Source organism: Amia ocellicauda, chromosome 14 (genome assembly GCF_036373705.1).
Source record: "Amia ocellicauda isolate fAmiCal2 chromosome 14, fAmiCal2.hap1, whole genome shotgun sequence".
Lineage (NCBI taxonomy): Eukaryota > Metazoa > Chordata > Actinopteri > Amiiformes > Amiidae > Amia > Amia ocellicauda.
The window spans coordinates 12,326,633-12,343,500 of NC_089863.1; the positions used below are offsets into that span (position 1 = coordinate 12,326,633).

At 42.7% G+C, this 16,868-nt stretch overlaps 1 protein-coding gene and 1 long non-coding RNA gene across 5 annotated transcripts in view; one reads left to right on the top strand and one right to left on the bottom strand.

Moving 5' to 3' along the window:
• On the bottom strand, positions 1 to 14,198 carry LOC136768726 (uncharacterized). The gene is made up of 3 exons (XR_010822018.1): positions 13,938 to 14,198; positions 13,150 to 13,249; positions 1 to 1,215 (listed from the first exon to the last, which is right to left on the bottom strand). It is a non-coding gene; the product is annotated as an uncharacterized LOC136768726 (long non-coding RNA).
• Positions 5,099 to 16,868, top strand: part of casq1b (calsequestrin 1b) — a 27,535-nt gene continuing 15,765 nt past the window's right edge. For 2 of the 4 annotated variants that reach the window (XM_066723065.1, XM_066723068.1), the window contains exon 1: positions 5,212 to 5,708. In XM_066723065.1, coding sequence (XP_066579162.1) covers positions 5,472 to 5,708 — 237 coding nt within the window. In that variant the 5' untranslated portion in view covers positions 5,212 to 5,471. The other 2 variants (XM_066723067.1, XM_066723066.1) reach the window with 2 other exon arrangements.

Sequence of the window (16,868 nt, forward strand, 5' to 3'; positions counted from 1 at the left end):
GTGTGGAGTAGCTTGTGCAGACAACACATGAATTCCTACTTCAAAGTGTCGTGACTACAAGCTTTACAGCAACAAAATGTGAGAGCTGTGAGAAGATCTCACTATAGGCTTCACACTCTATCTTTATCCATGTTATTCAAAAGTGTATCTTTGTTTGCATGCTTTTATACGAAAAGTAATCTGAAATTATCTCTGTATATTCATCAGAAATGCCGGTCAGAAGCTGCCGGAAAAAAGCTATTACAGTCTCACGCTATCACTAGCATTAATTGCACCTCCACACTGACCTTCCACACAATAATTACACGCCCAATTAAACCAAATAAACCTGTTTTACGTTTAAGTGTGGAATGAAGGATTGACATTTTACCAACTAATGACTATTTCGGTTATGCAGCCACAGTTTTAGAAATAAACCATGACCAGGGTACTGCAGTGCGGCCCTGCTGTCATTTTTAAAGTGCTTATTTACTCTAGGATAAGAAGGGATTTTGAATATTGCAAAGCTAAGACTATCTTGGAAATGATTCAAGCGATGGCGTGTAGGCCTATCGAAGCCCTGTTGAGGAGGACCGTGAGGAAGAAGGAACTGCTGCTTTGATGTTTATAGCCGAATAGTTAACTGGATAACGATGTTGATCCATCAGTGTAAGTCTGTCAATAGATTTGGAAAGAAATGTAACTCTTCTCCGAGGATGATGGGAGCTGACCCAGCCAAAAAAAAAAAACGTCCAACTCGTCTTCGTGGCAGACAGACCGGGTAAGTTTGCAATATTCAATGGTGCCTTATACCGACACTCTGACACAGCTATTTTGCTATGTTACCCAGAGCAATACTGTCAGGACTCTAGCTGAATACAATAAACAAGTCCGCTTTCTGTCGACAACAAGACAATCTTTGACTCTGGAGCTCGAATCCTGGGGAGCCAAACAGACAAGTTACACTCGGAACAAGGAGAAGTTTTGATTTGTCTTATTTATTCATTGTTCCCATTTCCAGACAGTTCAGACAGAGAGTGGCATTCAGGCGGCAGACTTGGGGCAGGTTAACCCCTTTGGGTTGGTTGGGGGATCGTCCCAGGGTGTGGGACAGTTTTCGATTGATTTGCACATGCAGCCCAAATTCAGGAGCGGAAGGAGGGTCAGTCGTTCTCTGACTGCGTCCATCGTCTGTTTTGCTCCCCCGCATCATTACTGCCCAACCATTGTAAGATTCTGTGGAAAAGAAAAAGAAAAGATAAAAAAAACCAACAACCAAAAAAAGAAAAAAACAGAAAGAGACAGATTCATATAAATCAGCCATGGCTTAGTCATACTCACGCAAGCTGGGAAGACAGCTTGACAGACCTCGAGTGCACAGTGGATCAATCAGTGTGAAAGCTTCAGGCCTCCGGAGGCTCCTGTCAGCTTGGCCAGGGATCAGCAATTTTTTGCTCACAATTTGCAGTCTGAATACACCCGCCCGCCCGCCTTCCCTGTGTCCCTTTCAAATCACCAGTTACTCAGATCTTCCAGGTTCAAAGCGATGGATCTTGACTGCGAATCCATGATCGGTCAATCCCTCATTCAGGTTTGACTTTCTTTTTATTTTTCAATGAAGAGGTGGGGAGTGCAAAGTCTGATGGCCAATTCAGCCTAGAGTTAAGACGTAAGTGCACATGAGATTGGAAGCAAATGACCGGAAATGTCTAAAGAAGGAACCCAGTTCGACTTGAATTTAATTGTTCACAGTGAGCATCTTTGTTTTGTGCGATCAGTTTACCTATTGGCCAGCTTGTCAGTCTGTCAGTGCTTTTCAAATCATCTACTTTTTTTTCTGAATCAGATTAGTATGGTGGGTAAGAATGTGACCAGAATGTAACAGTGATCTCCAAATAACCAAATTTGAAGTCTTTGTGATCCCCAGTTAAACCAGTTTGACATCCCCAGAACATTTAATTTTCTTGTGATCTTGAATAACGCACCCCCAACAACATGCAGTTGAATGTCCTTAATGAGCCACAGTAGGTAGTTATAAATACACTTTTTTAGTACGGCATATATTTTAATGTTATTCTTGGCAGGGGTGGGGATCTGCAATATAACATTGTACACTATTGAGGCATATAATATCTATCTATCAACCTATCCATCTCTCCATCCATTAATCTACAAAGAAGATATAGAATAGAGAATGACACTGCACTGCAGTCTGGACCACAAATGAAAATGTCAGCAGGGCAGAAAGACGCCAATGTAGTGTAGGGCAGTATATATCAATCCAGGAGCAGAGACTGGCTCCCATAAAGCAATCAAGCAGTGTATGAACCAAGCTGGGAGAAATGTGGCCCATGAAAGTGTCCAGGGAGGTCATAAATCCCAGCCAGGGAACACAGGTTGCTCCGAGTCGCCCGGACCACCAGTCAATTGTCTGCCATGTTGCAGTTCCACATTGTTACTGGCAGAGGGTGGTATTGCTTTAAAGAAGAGTCCCACCTCCTAGAGGTAGGCTATGGGTTCCTTAATTGGTTCAGTGAACTAGTCCAGCCTTCAGATTAAATGAAAACCAGCAGAAAGTTATATATTCTAAAAAATGAAGGTTCTTTAGCGGTTCTATTTAGAACCTTTGGGTTCTTCATGAGTTTATTTTCATTAAAGGGTTAATTTGAGAACTGTGAGGTCCATTGTAAACACAAGGCATAGTTTAAGAACCCTTTTTCATCATGATCACAGTTGATTTAAGATACATATAAGATTCTTTATGTATCCTTGTTTCCTCCACAGTATCAACCCCAGGAACCCTAAAAGGTTTTTATTAGAATCTTTACTTCTTAGAGTGTAGGTCACTACTGCAGCTCACCCACCTGTTCTTGTAAACTTTCTTATGTTCTTTCTTATCAAACAAGCACGATGGGTCGAATGGCCTCTTCTCACTTGTAAATGTTCTTATATATCTCATACAGAGAAGAACATACAAGCTGCATCGGAGCTATTGAATATGCGGCTTGTATTTTCTTCTCTAAGTGTGTTTCCGCTGGCATACACCTGACTAATCCAGGTGTGCGTAATTTTTTCTGATCTTACTAGATATATCATATATCATATCATAGCCTGCTTTGAACAGATACATCAACCAAATATTTTACAATAGAAAAAAATGCAACAAAACAAAGGACAAAGTTTATTTTAAATGTGTTGCAGTTAATATATGCTTCTCTGTTGAAAATAAACTCTCTGATATATTTATTTTCTGTAATAAACACTGATGCAGATCCTGGCTGTAGACTAACCACCAGCTACACTAATTGATTGACACATTGCATGGCCAGCTAAATGCAGAGGTTCACATTTTGTTGTCTTCATTTAGCCACAGAGCTAAGACCTCTTAGTAAAGCAAAATACAAAAATACCAAACATACAAACAAAAGTAAGCAGAGATTGCCCATATACAGCTCTGGAAAAAATTAAGAGACCACTCCAAGTTAAGAAATCAATGTTAAGTGTAGATATAGGTGGATAAATAGCAGGGAGTTTGACTGCACATATTATAGCTTTGATTTGAGCACATCAAATTCTGCCTCCAGGCTTGGATGAAAACTCACCTGACTGGAAAAGCAAACAAAACAATAGCAACTGAACAGACTAAACACACACACACACACACACACAAACGCAAGTGTGTATGGATGAGGTGAAGTAAGCACCCTCCGAATATGACCCATAAGACACCATAAGACATCCCCTCCCTGTCCCTCCTGCCAGCCTTCACCTACCCTGAGACCCCCCTGGCGACAAAATAGGCAGTAAATGTGAGAGCCAGCGACTGAGAGGTGGGACTCTGGTTTCATGGGGTTATTAATAACTCAACTCTCCCCTTTCACTTGGTAAACTAATTTCAGTGAGCTCATCCCAGCCTTACAGAACTTAAAACTCTTATACAGTCTTTACAGTTTCTTCTGATGGCCAGCCATGTATAATTATTCTTATTATTATAGGTTAATTTGTACACTTTTTAACTCCCTTTGGCTGCATCCTGTTATGGTAAATTGAAATCAGCTATTTTTATATTTATTTTATATTTTATATTTTATTTTCATATTTGCCTGGACTGATGATACTTAGACTGTATATATTGATCTGCTTTTCAGCTTCAGCTCTAAAACCTGATCAAGGATTCTAACTATATGGTGAGAATCGAACTGTAGGAAGCTGTGATTGAACTTCAACTTGACAAGAAGCTGCGTCGAGAGAAAATGTACAGCTCAGTGTCCTTCATATCTCTAGCATTTATGCCAAAAATGTCCTAGAATTCCGAAGGTCAGAATAAAAATTAAAAAAATAAAAGCTCACTCACAGAAATAAATCAATGATGAGAAAAAAATCCACAATCGCGGTCTATGTTATGTTGGCGTTCAATAAGGCAGCGAAGCATGAAGGACATTTTACTTTTACTGAGACCTAATTACTAGGAGGTGGTGGAAATATCACAATATTATTTCTCCCATTTTCTAACTCAAAGTCATTTTGTGTGTGTATATCTGTGTGTTTGTCATGTGTAGCCATCTGCAAATCTAGTGGAAATTATATTGTTCTCTCCTACTGTGGCAGAGTGGCCACCATCCACATCTCAAACTGATTTATGTCTCCAGTTTTTGTGTAACCCCCACACTTTTGTGCGACAATGTTGCAACCCACCCACCCCTTCCCCCCAAACAATTACACACAACCCCACCGAAGAGTCCCTTGAGAGTTGTCCCAGGTTGAACCAAGACTCCAACCATTGTCATTGTCAAGGCTGAGGAACCAGAGAACCCATTCCACACCGAGGTATCCTTTCCTCTCTCTCTCTCTCTCTCTCTCTCTTTTGCTCTGTGCCCGAGCTCACATTTTATTTTTAGGTAGGCCCCCCTTCAAAACTTAATATGGGAAAGGCATCTGAGTCTTTCTCTTACCCTCCAGTTTCTCTCTCCCTTTGGACGGGGTGAGAATCTGAGCTCTCTCTCTCTCTCTCTCTCTCTCTCTCTCTCTCTCTCTCTCCTTTACACTCCCTCTCTCCCTCTCTCCGTCTTTCAATCTATGGTCGAAGAGAGGGAGGGAGATAGGAACGGGTGCCAAGTGTCAAAGATAGCTTCCCCCCTCCCACTCCACCTCAAGGGTTTTTTTACCCAGCCTCCAAGCTCTCCCCCACTTTTTAGGCATCCCCAAGAGCAGCTCGTAAGTTCTCCAGTAAGCTCCCAGTCTCACACAAACACACACGCACGCACGCACACACACACACACCCACCCACGCCCACACGCACCACATACGCACAGGAGAAAGGGGCTCAGTTTTATTTTCCCTCCTAATTGGACTCCCGGACCCAGTTCGTCTGAGTTTCTTTGCGCATATTTCCGTGGGACATATTTCCCCACTCCAGTCTCTTTTGGTTGCTGGGAACGAAAACATTTTCCTTCTTTTTCTTTTTCCAAGGATCACGAAACAGCTAGGAGCCATGAAGCTGGGCTGGGTGCTTTTGGGGATAGTGCTCTCCGTTGGGAGCCTAGCCTTTGGGAAGAAGGGGCTCGATTTCCCCGAGTATGATGGCAAGGACCGTGTGCACGACCTCAACAGCAAGAACTTCAAGACCATAATGAAGAAATATGATGTGATGGTCATCTACTACCATGAGCACTTGAATGATGACCGGGCATGGCACAGACAGTTCCAGATGGAAGAACTTATCTTGGAGGTAAGATTTGGGCTGGACTGGATCAAGAAAAGCAATTGCTGGCGAATCTTAGCTGTGGACCATGCCGCTACACCACTCGGCAAACTGTCCTTAGTCTGAAAAGGGCCACGTCTGTCCCTTCTGTTCCCACTCCTTTTGCTTCCTGTGTTCTTCTTTAAGGGATGACAGTGTTATTTTTATCTCTACCTATCATTCAGCCTATAACGTTGGATAGACCTTGGTCCTCTTTGCAAAATGTCCAGGTTGAAAGTCTTGCTGTTGATTAACGCTTGGATGATTTGGATCCATTTGCTGGCTAGTTTCTTTGGTGATCTTCCTTTGCAAAGTGCTTCCTCCTCATGGGGGGGCATAAGCACTCTGAAAAGAGTAACTAAGGTGGATGAAACTTTGCCTTTGATGCTCAGTGCAAATAAGGCATGAGCTGATTAATAAAATGTTCAAATAATGAGTTCAACTGCAGCATAGGTATTAATTTAAGTCTCATGAACCAGTAGAAAACAAAATGTGTGAAATAAATAAGTTATTGCTTAAAGAGAAGATGTATAAGTGTTGGTATAATTTCCATAAACTTCCCATATATTCTATATATTTAATTTTTTTAATTAATGTTGATCTATGCCTTGCTATAGCACTACATTATCGTTGCTTTTTCTGTACCTGGGAGGAATAGCCCTCTTCCTCACATATAAACACTAGTAGCATGTGTCTTCGGGTTGGGGGTTGAATGTATTTAGCCATACAATAACCACATAGAGTTGTTGAAAAAGCTGATAGTAACAGCTTCCGCTCCAGGCTTTGGGAGTGAGGGAGGAGGTGGAGGAGTTGTTGGGGGGGTGCAGAGGGGGGAGGGCATGGCAGGGAGTTGGCATCTCTCAGTGACATGTATGTTAGGGATGTGTTATTAGGAGACCCTCTGTCATTAGTAATCTAGTAATTGATAACGACCTACTAGAAAACTTCCTTTTGCATCAGCTGTGGTAAAAAACGTGCTGTGCAAAGTCCAGTTCCAAAACCTATATTGCCACGGAGCAAGAGTTTGGTTTGGTCTTGGTGCTCTTGCCAATATTGGGATGATTAGAGGTATAATAGATCAAGGAACTGAATGCTGTCTCGAGAAGTAAGGAAAGAAACTATTACAGGATGGAATTTTCTGTTGAGTCAATGTCTAAAAGCTGCCATTCTCACACCTACCGTACACTGATCTGATCTGCTCCCATTCCAGTCTGCCTGGGGGGACAGCATCTATTTACAGCTGTATAATTGCATTGCAGATAGATTGGGTTTCTCTGGCTGTGTGGTCTTTGAGTATCCAGCTGTTGAAGAGTTGGGATCATGATCACTGAATATGCATTTCAGAGTCATCCATCATCATCATCATCAATATGGTGTTTGACAAATTAGTAGTTGTGTTTCCTCGTTATCTGCGGCTCTAAATTGATTTTGACAGTTCCACAGTGGGGGGGTTCATAGAGGTTCATGTTAAACGAGACAGATCTTGTCGTTTGACTGCTGAGCACTTTGATTCAACTGTTTTTTACTAATAGTTGTAGGAGCTCAGCCAGTTTTTCTATCAAACGTTCTGCAGCAAGGATTTAGAAGGATACACACTTAAAGAAGATTTCAGACAAGAAAAACTTAAAACTAATCTCTTATCCATCTATCTTTTTCTCAAACAGCCTGCCGGGTCATGTTAGTTGTATATGATGTACTGGGATCTTGTCAAGTGGCATTCTGCTTTTGGGTTCACTGTGATCAAAGCTGACAAGACTATGGTCAGAAGTTGGGGAATACTTCATATTGAAAAAGTCCCAGAATGTGAAAAGACACATTTATATTATAATTTGCTAGATAAGGGGGAGGCTGGGGTGGCTGGGGGCATTTATCTTCCAACTGTGTCACTCAGAAGTGTTCTTAGTGTTTAAAGAGTCATGTTCTATTCACACCACCAAGCCCACTCCCGCTAAACAGACCACATGCTTTGTGCATCACGACATGCTCCTTTAAGGTTGGGTGGATATCTATTTATCTCACACCAAAACTGCCAGTGAAATATGTTGAGTCCTAGTTAATCACATTCAATGTAAAATAATGAATAATAAACTAAACCCAATCAAAACGATCTACCTGCGAATCGCAAAATAGTAAGCCGTGTGCTAATTTAATGTCAGAAGCCACTTTCTGCTACACAATAGCGTAAAAGCACAAGTTTGTCATTTATGTTTCAAGGGTAGGCCAAAATTTGGTCTAGACCTATGTCTGGGTAAGAATGTGGCGCGAGTGTCTGCCAGAACACGTTTCAAATTGTGCAAAAGAAAAACGAAACCTGTAACATGATGAACCTGAACACCAATCTGAAGAGTAACTTAAGCTCGGCTATAAATATAAGACTTAAATATAATACATTATATTAAATATATTATATGTTAAACCACAACTGTATATGTGAGCAGGACACAAAACAGGGATACTTATTATTATTTTGCATTTCAAAATTATAATGCAAATGAAAATTAAAAAATTTAACAAATGTATGCCATTTTGATTTACATGTTATAACAGAGCAATCAGGGTCTGAACCACATGTCTATTACAGTCTTATTTACAGCCGTCGTTACCAATGTTATGTTCAACAGCAACTGCAATATTGGACGGCCATGACAGCTGGACCCCGAGACGGGCCTTGCAAATGTCATATAAACGGTCTCCGATTTAATGAGGCTGCTGGCTGATCCTATAGCTGCCCGCAACCGTTCACATTAGCTTCGCTGATTTACAAGGCGAGCCGTGCAGAGGGACTGTGGTCTTTGCTGCTTTAGTCGGCCAGATTAGTGTGCCTGGCAAATTGTGGCCTGGAGGCCGAGCATAATTCACAACTTTATCAGTAGTATCCCTGGAAGTTGAAGCCTGTCTGTGGTCGAGCCAAACATAATGGCCAGGGGAGGCATTTAGTCTGTGGCAAACTGGGCCCATTTGGAGGGGGATGAGTCATTGGGTCTATGATGTGTGTGATTGCTTTCACCTGGTTATGAATGATAAAGTGTATTCGGGTATTACTGTGTAGGTGTGTATATGTATGTTTGCGTGAGCATGCTCAAAAGGTTGATTAAACAACTGCTGACTGGTATTTTATTTAAAAAAAAAAATTGACACTAACTATTTAATATCCTTCTCAGTATCCAGATTATGTGTGTGTGTGTGTTGCTTCATCACTTTCCAGAAGTCCAAATTTAATGATTATGAACTATGATGTGTCCCATATCTAAACCCTCATGGTTGAGTTCAGTTATTTCTAATTATCTATGCTTGGCGTCAGTGTGACATCACTGTCAGGAAGTAGCGCGTACCACCCTCACTCCAAAAGGCCTGAAATGAATAACGAATAAATGAATGACTGAATAAATAAAGCATGTGAACGAATTATACATGTAAGGTCTGTTTGTATGAAATGTGTCCACATCAGCTGTCACCTTATTTGTCAATACAGGCAATGCTGGAAGTTGCATCTCATTGCCGTGGCAACACGATGCTGTGTGCTTTCTCATTGGCTAGTCACAAGGAAAGCTGAGCATAAAGTGCAATGGGATTGCAACTGTGGAAGTGAACCAACCATTGTGGTAGGCTTTTCAGAGCAGCAATTACCTGCTGAGTGAGACATTACACCGCCTACTTTATGTAGAAAACAGAGCAACTGAAAGAGGCCGTTTCAGAGAGGGAAACTGTATCATTCTTTTACCATCAAATGCTGAGCTCCAGACACAATAAAGCAAAGAAGGCACCCATCATTTCATTACAGTTCAATAGTATAGTCAATAGTAATCATTCTATGCAAACTCCTAATAGTAGCCTCAAAATCAACAAGAACTGTTTCCAAATGTTCTGAAAGGGTCTCCTTCAGCTGTGGTCTCCAGCCCTGGTCCTGAAGAGCCCCCAGATATTGTATATGTCTCTTCAATCAGTGGCTAAAAATCTCATGCTTTTTCACCAATAATCAGTGCAACTGAGTTACCTCAGATCATATTTCTGCAAGCAGGGTTGGAGACTCTGAGTTGCCCACTTACATTGTCTGTTATTTGTGTTTTCATCGGAGAGAATTTTTAGCAACATCGCAAAATAAATTAGAGACATTGGTCTGGAAGCTTAAGATTCCCTAAAATGTTAGGAATGCAAATGTAGATACGAGAGGTGCTGCTGTATGAAGCTCATGTGTTAAACTCAACCTATTAGCTGTTTAAGGTTGTCAACGTCTGGGGAACCAGGCTGATATTCTATACCAGATACAGTCTAGCCGGCAGGGATCAGCTTCAGTACGACTGCAATTGCTTTGCTCCTTGTACTCCAGATGGTGAAAATGTCAGGCTAGTTTCTGAGAATTTCTTAACTGCCTTGATGTTTACTGCTCAAATCCATCAGTACAGCAACAGCAGTCAAGGTGTTTTGGGGACACAGAGCTAGGTTTTGTGGGTACATCTGGACATTGCATGTTATAAAACACTATTAGGTTGTCATCATTGCCAAATACTTTTTGAGCCCAGAAAATGGGCGGCAACGAAATTCTGTGCGGTTCCCATCCCAGAACTAAAATAAACACCATGGATTTTTTAATTCCCCATTCGCAGTTTCCCCTTTTTGTTGTTGAATGTCTCAAATGGAGATCTAGCTCAATAACCCATGTAGTTCATTGTTGGGAGCGCCAAGAAAAAAAGGTCACAGTATCCGGAGAATGTGGTAAATCCTACTGTTCAATATTTAATCAGAGAAGCCTCCTGGCCAGAGAGCGTGCCTGTGTACGTGCAGTTATTTGTACGTACACCGTCTACCCAGTCTCCTCCATCTCAGAAAACAACTTAATCACGGCAGAATTATTAGCCCTGTGTGCACACAGTTCTCTAACTAAACCCCCAGAGCTAAATCTTGATGGCAAACGTGCAGCCAGTACAATGTGGCTCATTAACAGGGCCTTGGAGACTGCGGATCGTATCGCGTCTTGTCAGAACAGGCCGTCTCTCGCGCGGAGGCTAATTGCGCCCACTTAATTAAATTGGCCACACGTGTACAGAACACTGGATTGACACACATGAAAGCAAGACACGTTCTTTTAGTCTCCCATCCCCCAAAACAAACCCAAATACAATCAAATTGCTGCTCGAAGCTTTCTGTGCTGTGAGATCCATTATAAGGGTCTGATTCCCTTTTGGCTACTCCCAAGAGAAAAATAAATCTATTACAAAATGAAAGTGGATACTGACTGCATATACACTTCATATTTATAAATACACAGACACGTAGATAAATAGGTTTATATACATATATATTGATATACATCCAAATGCGTGCGACTGCCACCGTTATAGTCGAAAGTATGCACAGCCTGAATTTGAATAAATAGTAACCGGGGATTGACTGAATAAATATTGCTCATTAAACTATGCTTTTTTAACAATCAGAGTCTTCAGAGGCTGTTGAATGCTGATTCAGCCTGGGGGAAGCTGTAAAGATTCCAGTTCACTGACCTGAGTTTCTACGGGGGGCAGGGCGATGTTAAACGCTAGACTGAATGGCACGGATTTCAGTACTTTTGCTACATTTTGCTGCACATTTTCTTGCATTTAGACAAAACTTTAATCTACCTGCCAAAGGCTCATTCCAATTGGCTTAGCTGGGGGTATTCTTTTTCTTTTTTTCTTTTTAAAATTACAACAGAAGGTTCTCATGTCTACTCGATGGAAAGCACACATCAGACATTGGAAGGGTTCACATAACAATTCAGGCCTGAATCTCTGTTCAATTGCCCATCAGTCACATCATACAAAAGAAGACAGAACCCATGTTTTTACATGACACCCATCGCTATCAGTGACATGTGGAAATTAGATTTGTCATAACAGGACGAATTTGAATTCAGATTGGAACTTGGCAGTCGGCCGTAAAAAGTTCAGGAAGCCCTGTCTTCTGAAAGCTGGGGGAGGGGGGGGGCAAGTTAACATGTCAAACAATCTCCCCCATGGAGCCGTACATCCATCTCTGTGCACACTAGGGATGAGAGTCTGTTTTGTTTTTTTTGGTTTGTTTGTTTGTTTGTTTTTTTATTGCATTTTTGGTTTCTGCGGAAACCATACCAAAGGAAAGACGAGGAGTGGGAGCCCAATAAGATCCCGGCCTGGGTTTATTTTGGGACGTTCTTGAGGCAGAGAGGGTGTGAAAGAGAGGTAATATTTCCAATTTAAGTATTTACTAAACCACCCATTAACCCAAGATGGGCATTGCGTGTCTAATCCACATATTCAAGCAGTGAGGGAAGAGGGACACATCCACATCCCGATCTATTCTTGGACGTTGTCTCCTAAGGCGTGTTGCTTGCCTTGCTTTTATGATGGGGCTGGGGAGATTAAGCTCTAATATAAGTACACTCCCAAGAAGCCTCCACCTGGGGCCAGAGAGGATTGTGGGATTTGTAGTCAGGGAAGCATGGTGGGCACTGCCTGCTTTTTACTGCAGATGGGATACAACGGGGGGGAGAACACTAAGGAGACATATCATGTTTATATTTGCAAAGGGCTGACTACATTTGGTATTAGTTCAAAAGGGGTACAAACAGATGTTCCAATTCCAAAATGCCTCAGGAAAGTTCTATAAGTTACATTTTATAAGTGGTACTTCTGCTGCAGGTGGCGCCGTGGTGGCCAGCCGGGTAACGAGCCCACTTGCTGATGTGACCCCTAACGTGTACTCTCTATGCAACATGATAGGCCACATAATTACTTTCTACTTCCTGTTACACTAAAAACGATGCACTCTTAGTTCCAAACAGCTCCTTGGCTGTCACCTCTATGCCACACTACTTCACCACCCAAATGCCCACCTTCGATCATTACTCACATACTCGAATAGCCACAACGATATGTGTACCCGAAAAGATACCGTTATCTATATATCCGTCTGTCTCTTTACTTTTTATTCGTGCTATTACATTTAAACGTCAGCTTTTGCTCCTGTAAGAATCTCTATCTTCCCTCTTCCCACCCCTGCCTCTGATTCTCAGTGGCTTTAGTGTGCATTGCAGTCCTCCCACTCCCACTCTCTGAGCTCCAGCCTGTACAGACAGCCCACACAGCCTGCCTCCCTCCCTCTCTCACAGTCCCTCAGCTCTAACCTGCCTACACCATCTCCCCCTCTCTGCCTCCCACACATATATATAACAGGAACATGACTAAGAGAAACAAAAAATGTTCTTATTTATCTGGTTTCTTTATCCTACACAGATATAACCTGTGTATAAGCAGAGCTCAGCCAATCGACTCTCAATATTGCACATATAGGCTGTCAACGTCACCCCCAACCTGCTGTGCATCTTCCAGCTGTGGCGCCTGGAGTGGCTCCTGCACAATAGATGTGTTGTGTGCGGTTTTTATGGTGATGTCTTCCATCAGTTTTAAAGACAAACCTGCACATAATCCTGGAAGTCTCAAAGGAGGAGATAATCAGTGCAGACCTCAGCAACAGCTCCAATCTATCCCAGAGGCTGAAGTGTACAAGGGCATGTTCTGTAGGGAACCAGTACAATGCATTATCAGTATTGTGCTGTACGCCTTGTGTTAAGCATACTATTAAGCAAAATATTTTATAAATATACAGCCAAACGTCATCAGTACAAATGCACTAGGCTTAAATGACGCGCAACACAATGATGTTGTAGGCTAACCCATGTTACTAATGGTTAAGTAGAAAACATATATAAAGTGAATCTATAAATCAGTCAATACATAAATGCCACTAGTGACATGTTCCCTGTAAAGGTACAGGCGTTTAATAGGATCTGTCCTTTGCTCGTTTCCAGAGCAATTTCCATGAGTGACAGGTCGGATTTGCGCTGGCCTTTGCAAATATAGTTCATCGGAGTAAATGTAATTAGGTCAGGCCGGTGCAAAGTAGCACAAGTATGCACAGGAATTAGCCCACACCGCTCCTTGTCCCAAGACAGCTTTGTCCTGCTTTAGCCTACTGTAACAACATCAAACAAACAAACAAGCAAACGACCGGCAGGGTTGATTACAAAAACAATGATCAATCCAGTGCATACGATCTTAAAAAAGGCCTTGTGTTTATGTGTATGTGTGTTTGCCCTGTCTGTCTTGCCATAGCCAGCATGCTGCCAGTCCCGGGTGTGCTCGTGTGTGTTTGCTCGGAAAGGCCACATGCAATGTCCAAAAAACAATCAAGAAAGAAACACACAATCTGCTGTGCGCCCCAGCCCTGGCGTGGAGTCCGGGCACTTTGCTGAGTCCAGGGCTCCTGTCACCTTAAACGTCGGCCCCGTCCGTGTCAGCACATCCCGGAGCAATGCGGCGTTAGAGCTGTGTGCCGAAATAGCCTGCGGGAGGATCGATCTGGGCGTCTCTATATTTAACCGCTGCCACCGCCGCTGCCCCAGTCCGCGTCCACTCGGCTCTTTCAGCCGAGATCCACTTTCTGCCCATGCAGACATTCTGCAGCGCTGCCGGCTGCCCGAGCCGAGCGGGCCCGCACTCTTGTGGCCGTCATGCGGTACTGCACTTCATGTGGTCAGCACTTTTTCTCTGTGCAACTGCAAGTTGTGCTTTGGTTACAGTCCTGTGAACTTGCTGCGCTTTCAAGTGTACATGCATACAGTGTCCCGGTGTGTAGGTATGCGTCCAAACGACAGCATTCATCTGCTAAATAAATACATGACAAAACCAGTCATTTGAAAGAAAGTGTGTATTTGAATATATATGATTGTATATTGTGTGTGCGCTTAGATTCCATTTGGGGTCCAGACTAGACCCAAAATAAATGATCTCACCAGTGCATGCATTGACCGTGATGGGCCAATAGGGGGCTCACACTATTTCCCTCTCAAATTGATTGTCAAAGTGAGATATGGTGGCAGGCATCATTGGGCGATTGGGTTCAGAAGCGCAGTATTTCTGATGAATATGCAGTGTGGAAGACTAATAAATGTTCCATTCATATTGATCAAGTAACTCAGAGGTCATCTGAAATGAGAATTTGAAGACGCTGGGGTGCCATAGCCCTGGTAATGTCTTAAAAAATTAACTTACTGCATTTGGAAAGCATCAAACATGCAAACACAAGAATGTTTAATAAAATACAAGGATCTTGTATCTTCACTTTTCTAAAGCAAAACCCAAGAGAAACATCCACGCATTTCTCCAAAGAACTTGACCTTGTCCAGACGAAAAAAGCATTACAGAATAGTGAGATTTTAGAGCCGGTGTGGGTGTTGATAACTGTCGCTGTTGATTTATTGTTTTTGTTAATAGGCTACTTCCCATTCTGTCACTGGATTGCAACAGGACGTGTCATATGCTTGCTTTTCAGGGTCAGCGCCCATTGATCATTCCCAGATCTTGACAGCACACATGGGGCCGTTAGCGCTACAGAACCAAGGCTGCAGATTCTTCCAGTAGGGAGACAAAGGAGGGATTTGTCCGATTCGAGATTCCTTGGATTGCTCTGCATCTGTTGCAGCAGCGGCAATTAGTGAAATTCAAGAGAGTGATCAGCCGCCCCTTTTGCCTTTTCCTCTACATTTAGAACTGAAACCCAGAGGGAGAATCTGGAGGCAACCTCATTAATCTTCCATGTGTTGGGTTTGCCTATCCCTTCCAGGAAATTGCCCGTGGATGTGAGAGCAGTGCTGGCAACGTAGCGTAGCCAAGATGTTAAGACTCTACGAGCACAATTCATATGGTTCACAAAGAGCACTTACATGGCTTCTGTCTGCAAGGATGAGAAAATTTAGCCAAGCAATGGCATTCTGCTGATTGGTGGCCCCTGAGTTTCGGTTTTCTACTGCTAAGCTCCACTGTTTGGGAATCCGGCAGTGTAATGAAGATGCCAGTGACAAAGATAGGATAGCAGATCCAACTCGATAATTGATTCAGATGTTGTTGTGGTTTGTCGTTTCTGTTTTGATTTGGTTGCTTGTTGTACACACGGGTTGACACTACCCTTCTATTCACGTCTGTTTCTACTTTTCAGGATATCAAACGATTGTCTAATTACACACTGGTCAACCCTATTTACAAATAAAAATTGATTGATTGATTCACTGCATTCACTGCTCATTGGAAGTGTTTTAGGCCTGCTGATGTCTATTCACCCCCTATTAAAACAGTAGTGGGATACATTGGGCAGCAATAGTTTAATATACATGTAAGACTTAGTTGTTTACTAATATTTGGAGTGGAAAAGTATTGGTGGCTTGGGGGCTGCCCACTCCAGGCAAACACAACTAATTTTCCTAATTTGTTGGTTTGCGACACCTTATAGTGACTTACATGTACTGGTCTCCGATTTGGACTGGGAATCGTTTGCATCGCCTACTGAATCAGCTGGTATTGATACCGATAGCACTGCTGGTCCTACAAAGCAAGAGGTTGGCAGTAGCATTAAACATCACATAAAGTTTTAAGCTATCGATATGATTGTCTGTGTTATTCTATATCTGGCCTGTGCTGAACATGCATTCTAAGACCCTGAGATGCAGGATAGGATCCCTTTGCACACATGGTTTACTAACTGGTCCTCATTTGGGAGGTCCATATTCCACAGCTCCTGCAGCCCAACAGATTAGTAATCAACTACCTGTACGGTGGATATTTCAGTGCTCTGTGAGCCAGGCCTTGCTTACCTGAAGGTAAACAAAAGTATTTTTGGTTCTCTTCTATACCATGGAGACAGGGAGGAGAAAATGCATACTAGATACAGTTCTGCCAAGATATTATTCACCTCCAACCCTCACCTCTCACTGGAAGACAAACCCCATTCAGTTTCAAGGGGTTTTGGCTCAGCTTGTCCAGGCACCCTTTGTCACTGGAAAAGGGAACCTCTTTCAGGACGCAGTGGGTGAAACGCCAGGCTACACCGGTTAACAGGGGTCAAGCGGGGTTCATTTCGCATTTGAAAACAAAATCCGGATGACCAGATGAGAAAAGCAGTGGACAGGCAGAGGTGGTGTCAGCCCTGGATCGAGTATCCCATTAGTCAAGAGGCTGTATCTCCTTCTGCCTCCCAGGGCAGAAAAGCCTCCCCTTTAACTCACAGGCTTCACAGCTTCCTTATATAGCTGTGCTCTCCCAGCCAAAGACTTTCGCTGAGTTTAGCCCAGATGGCTTTAAC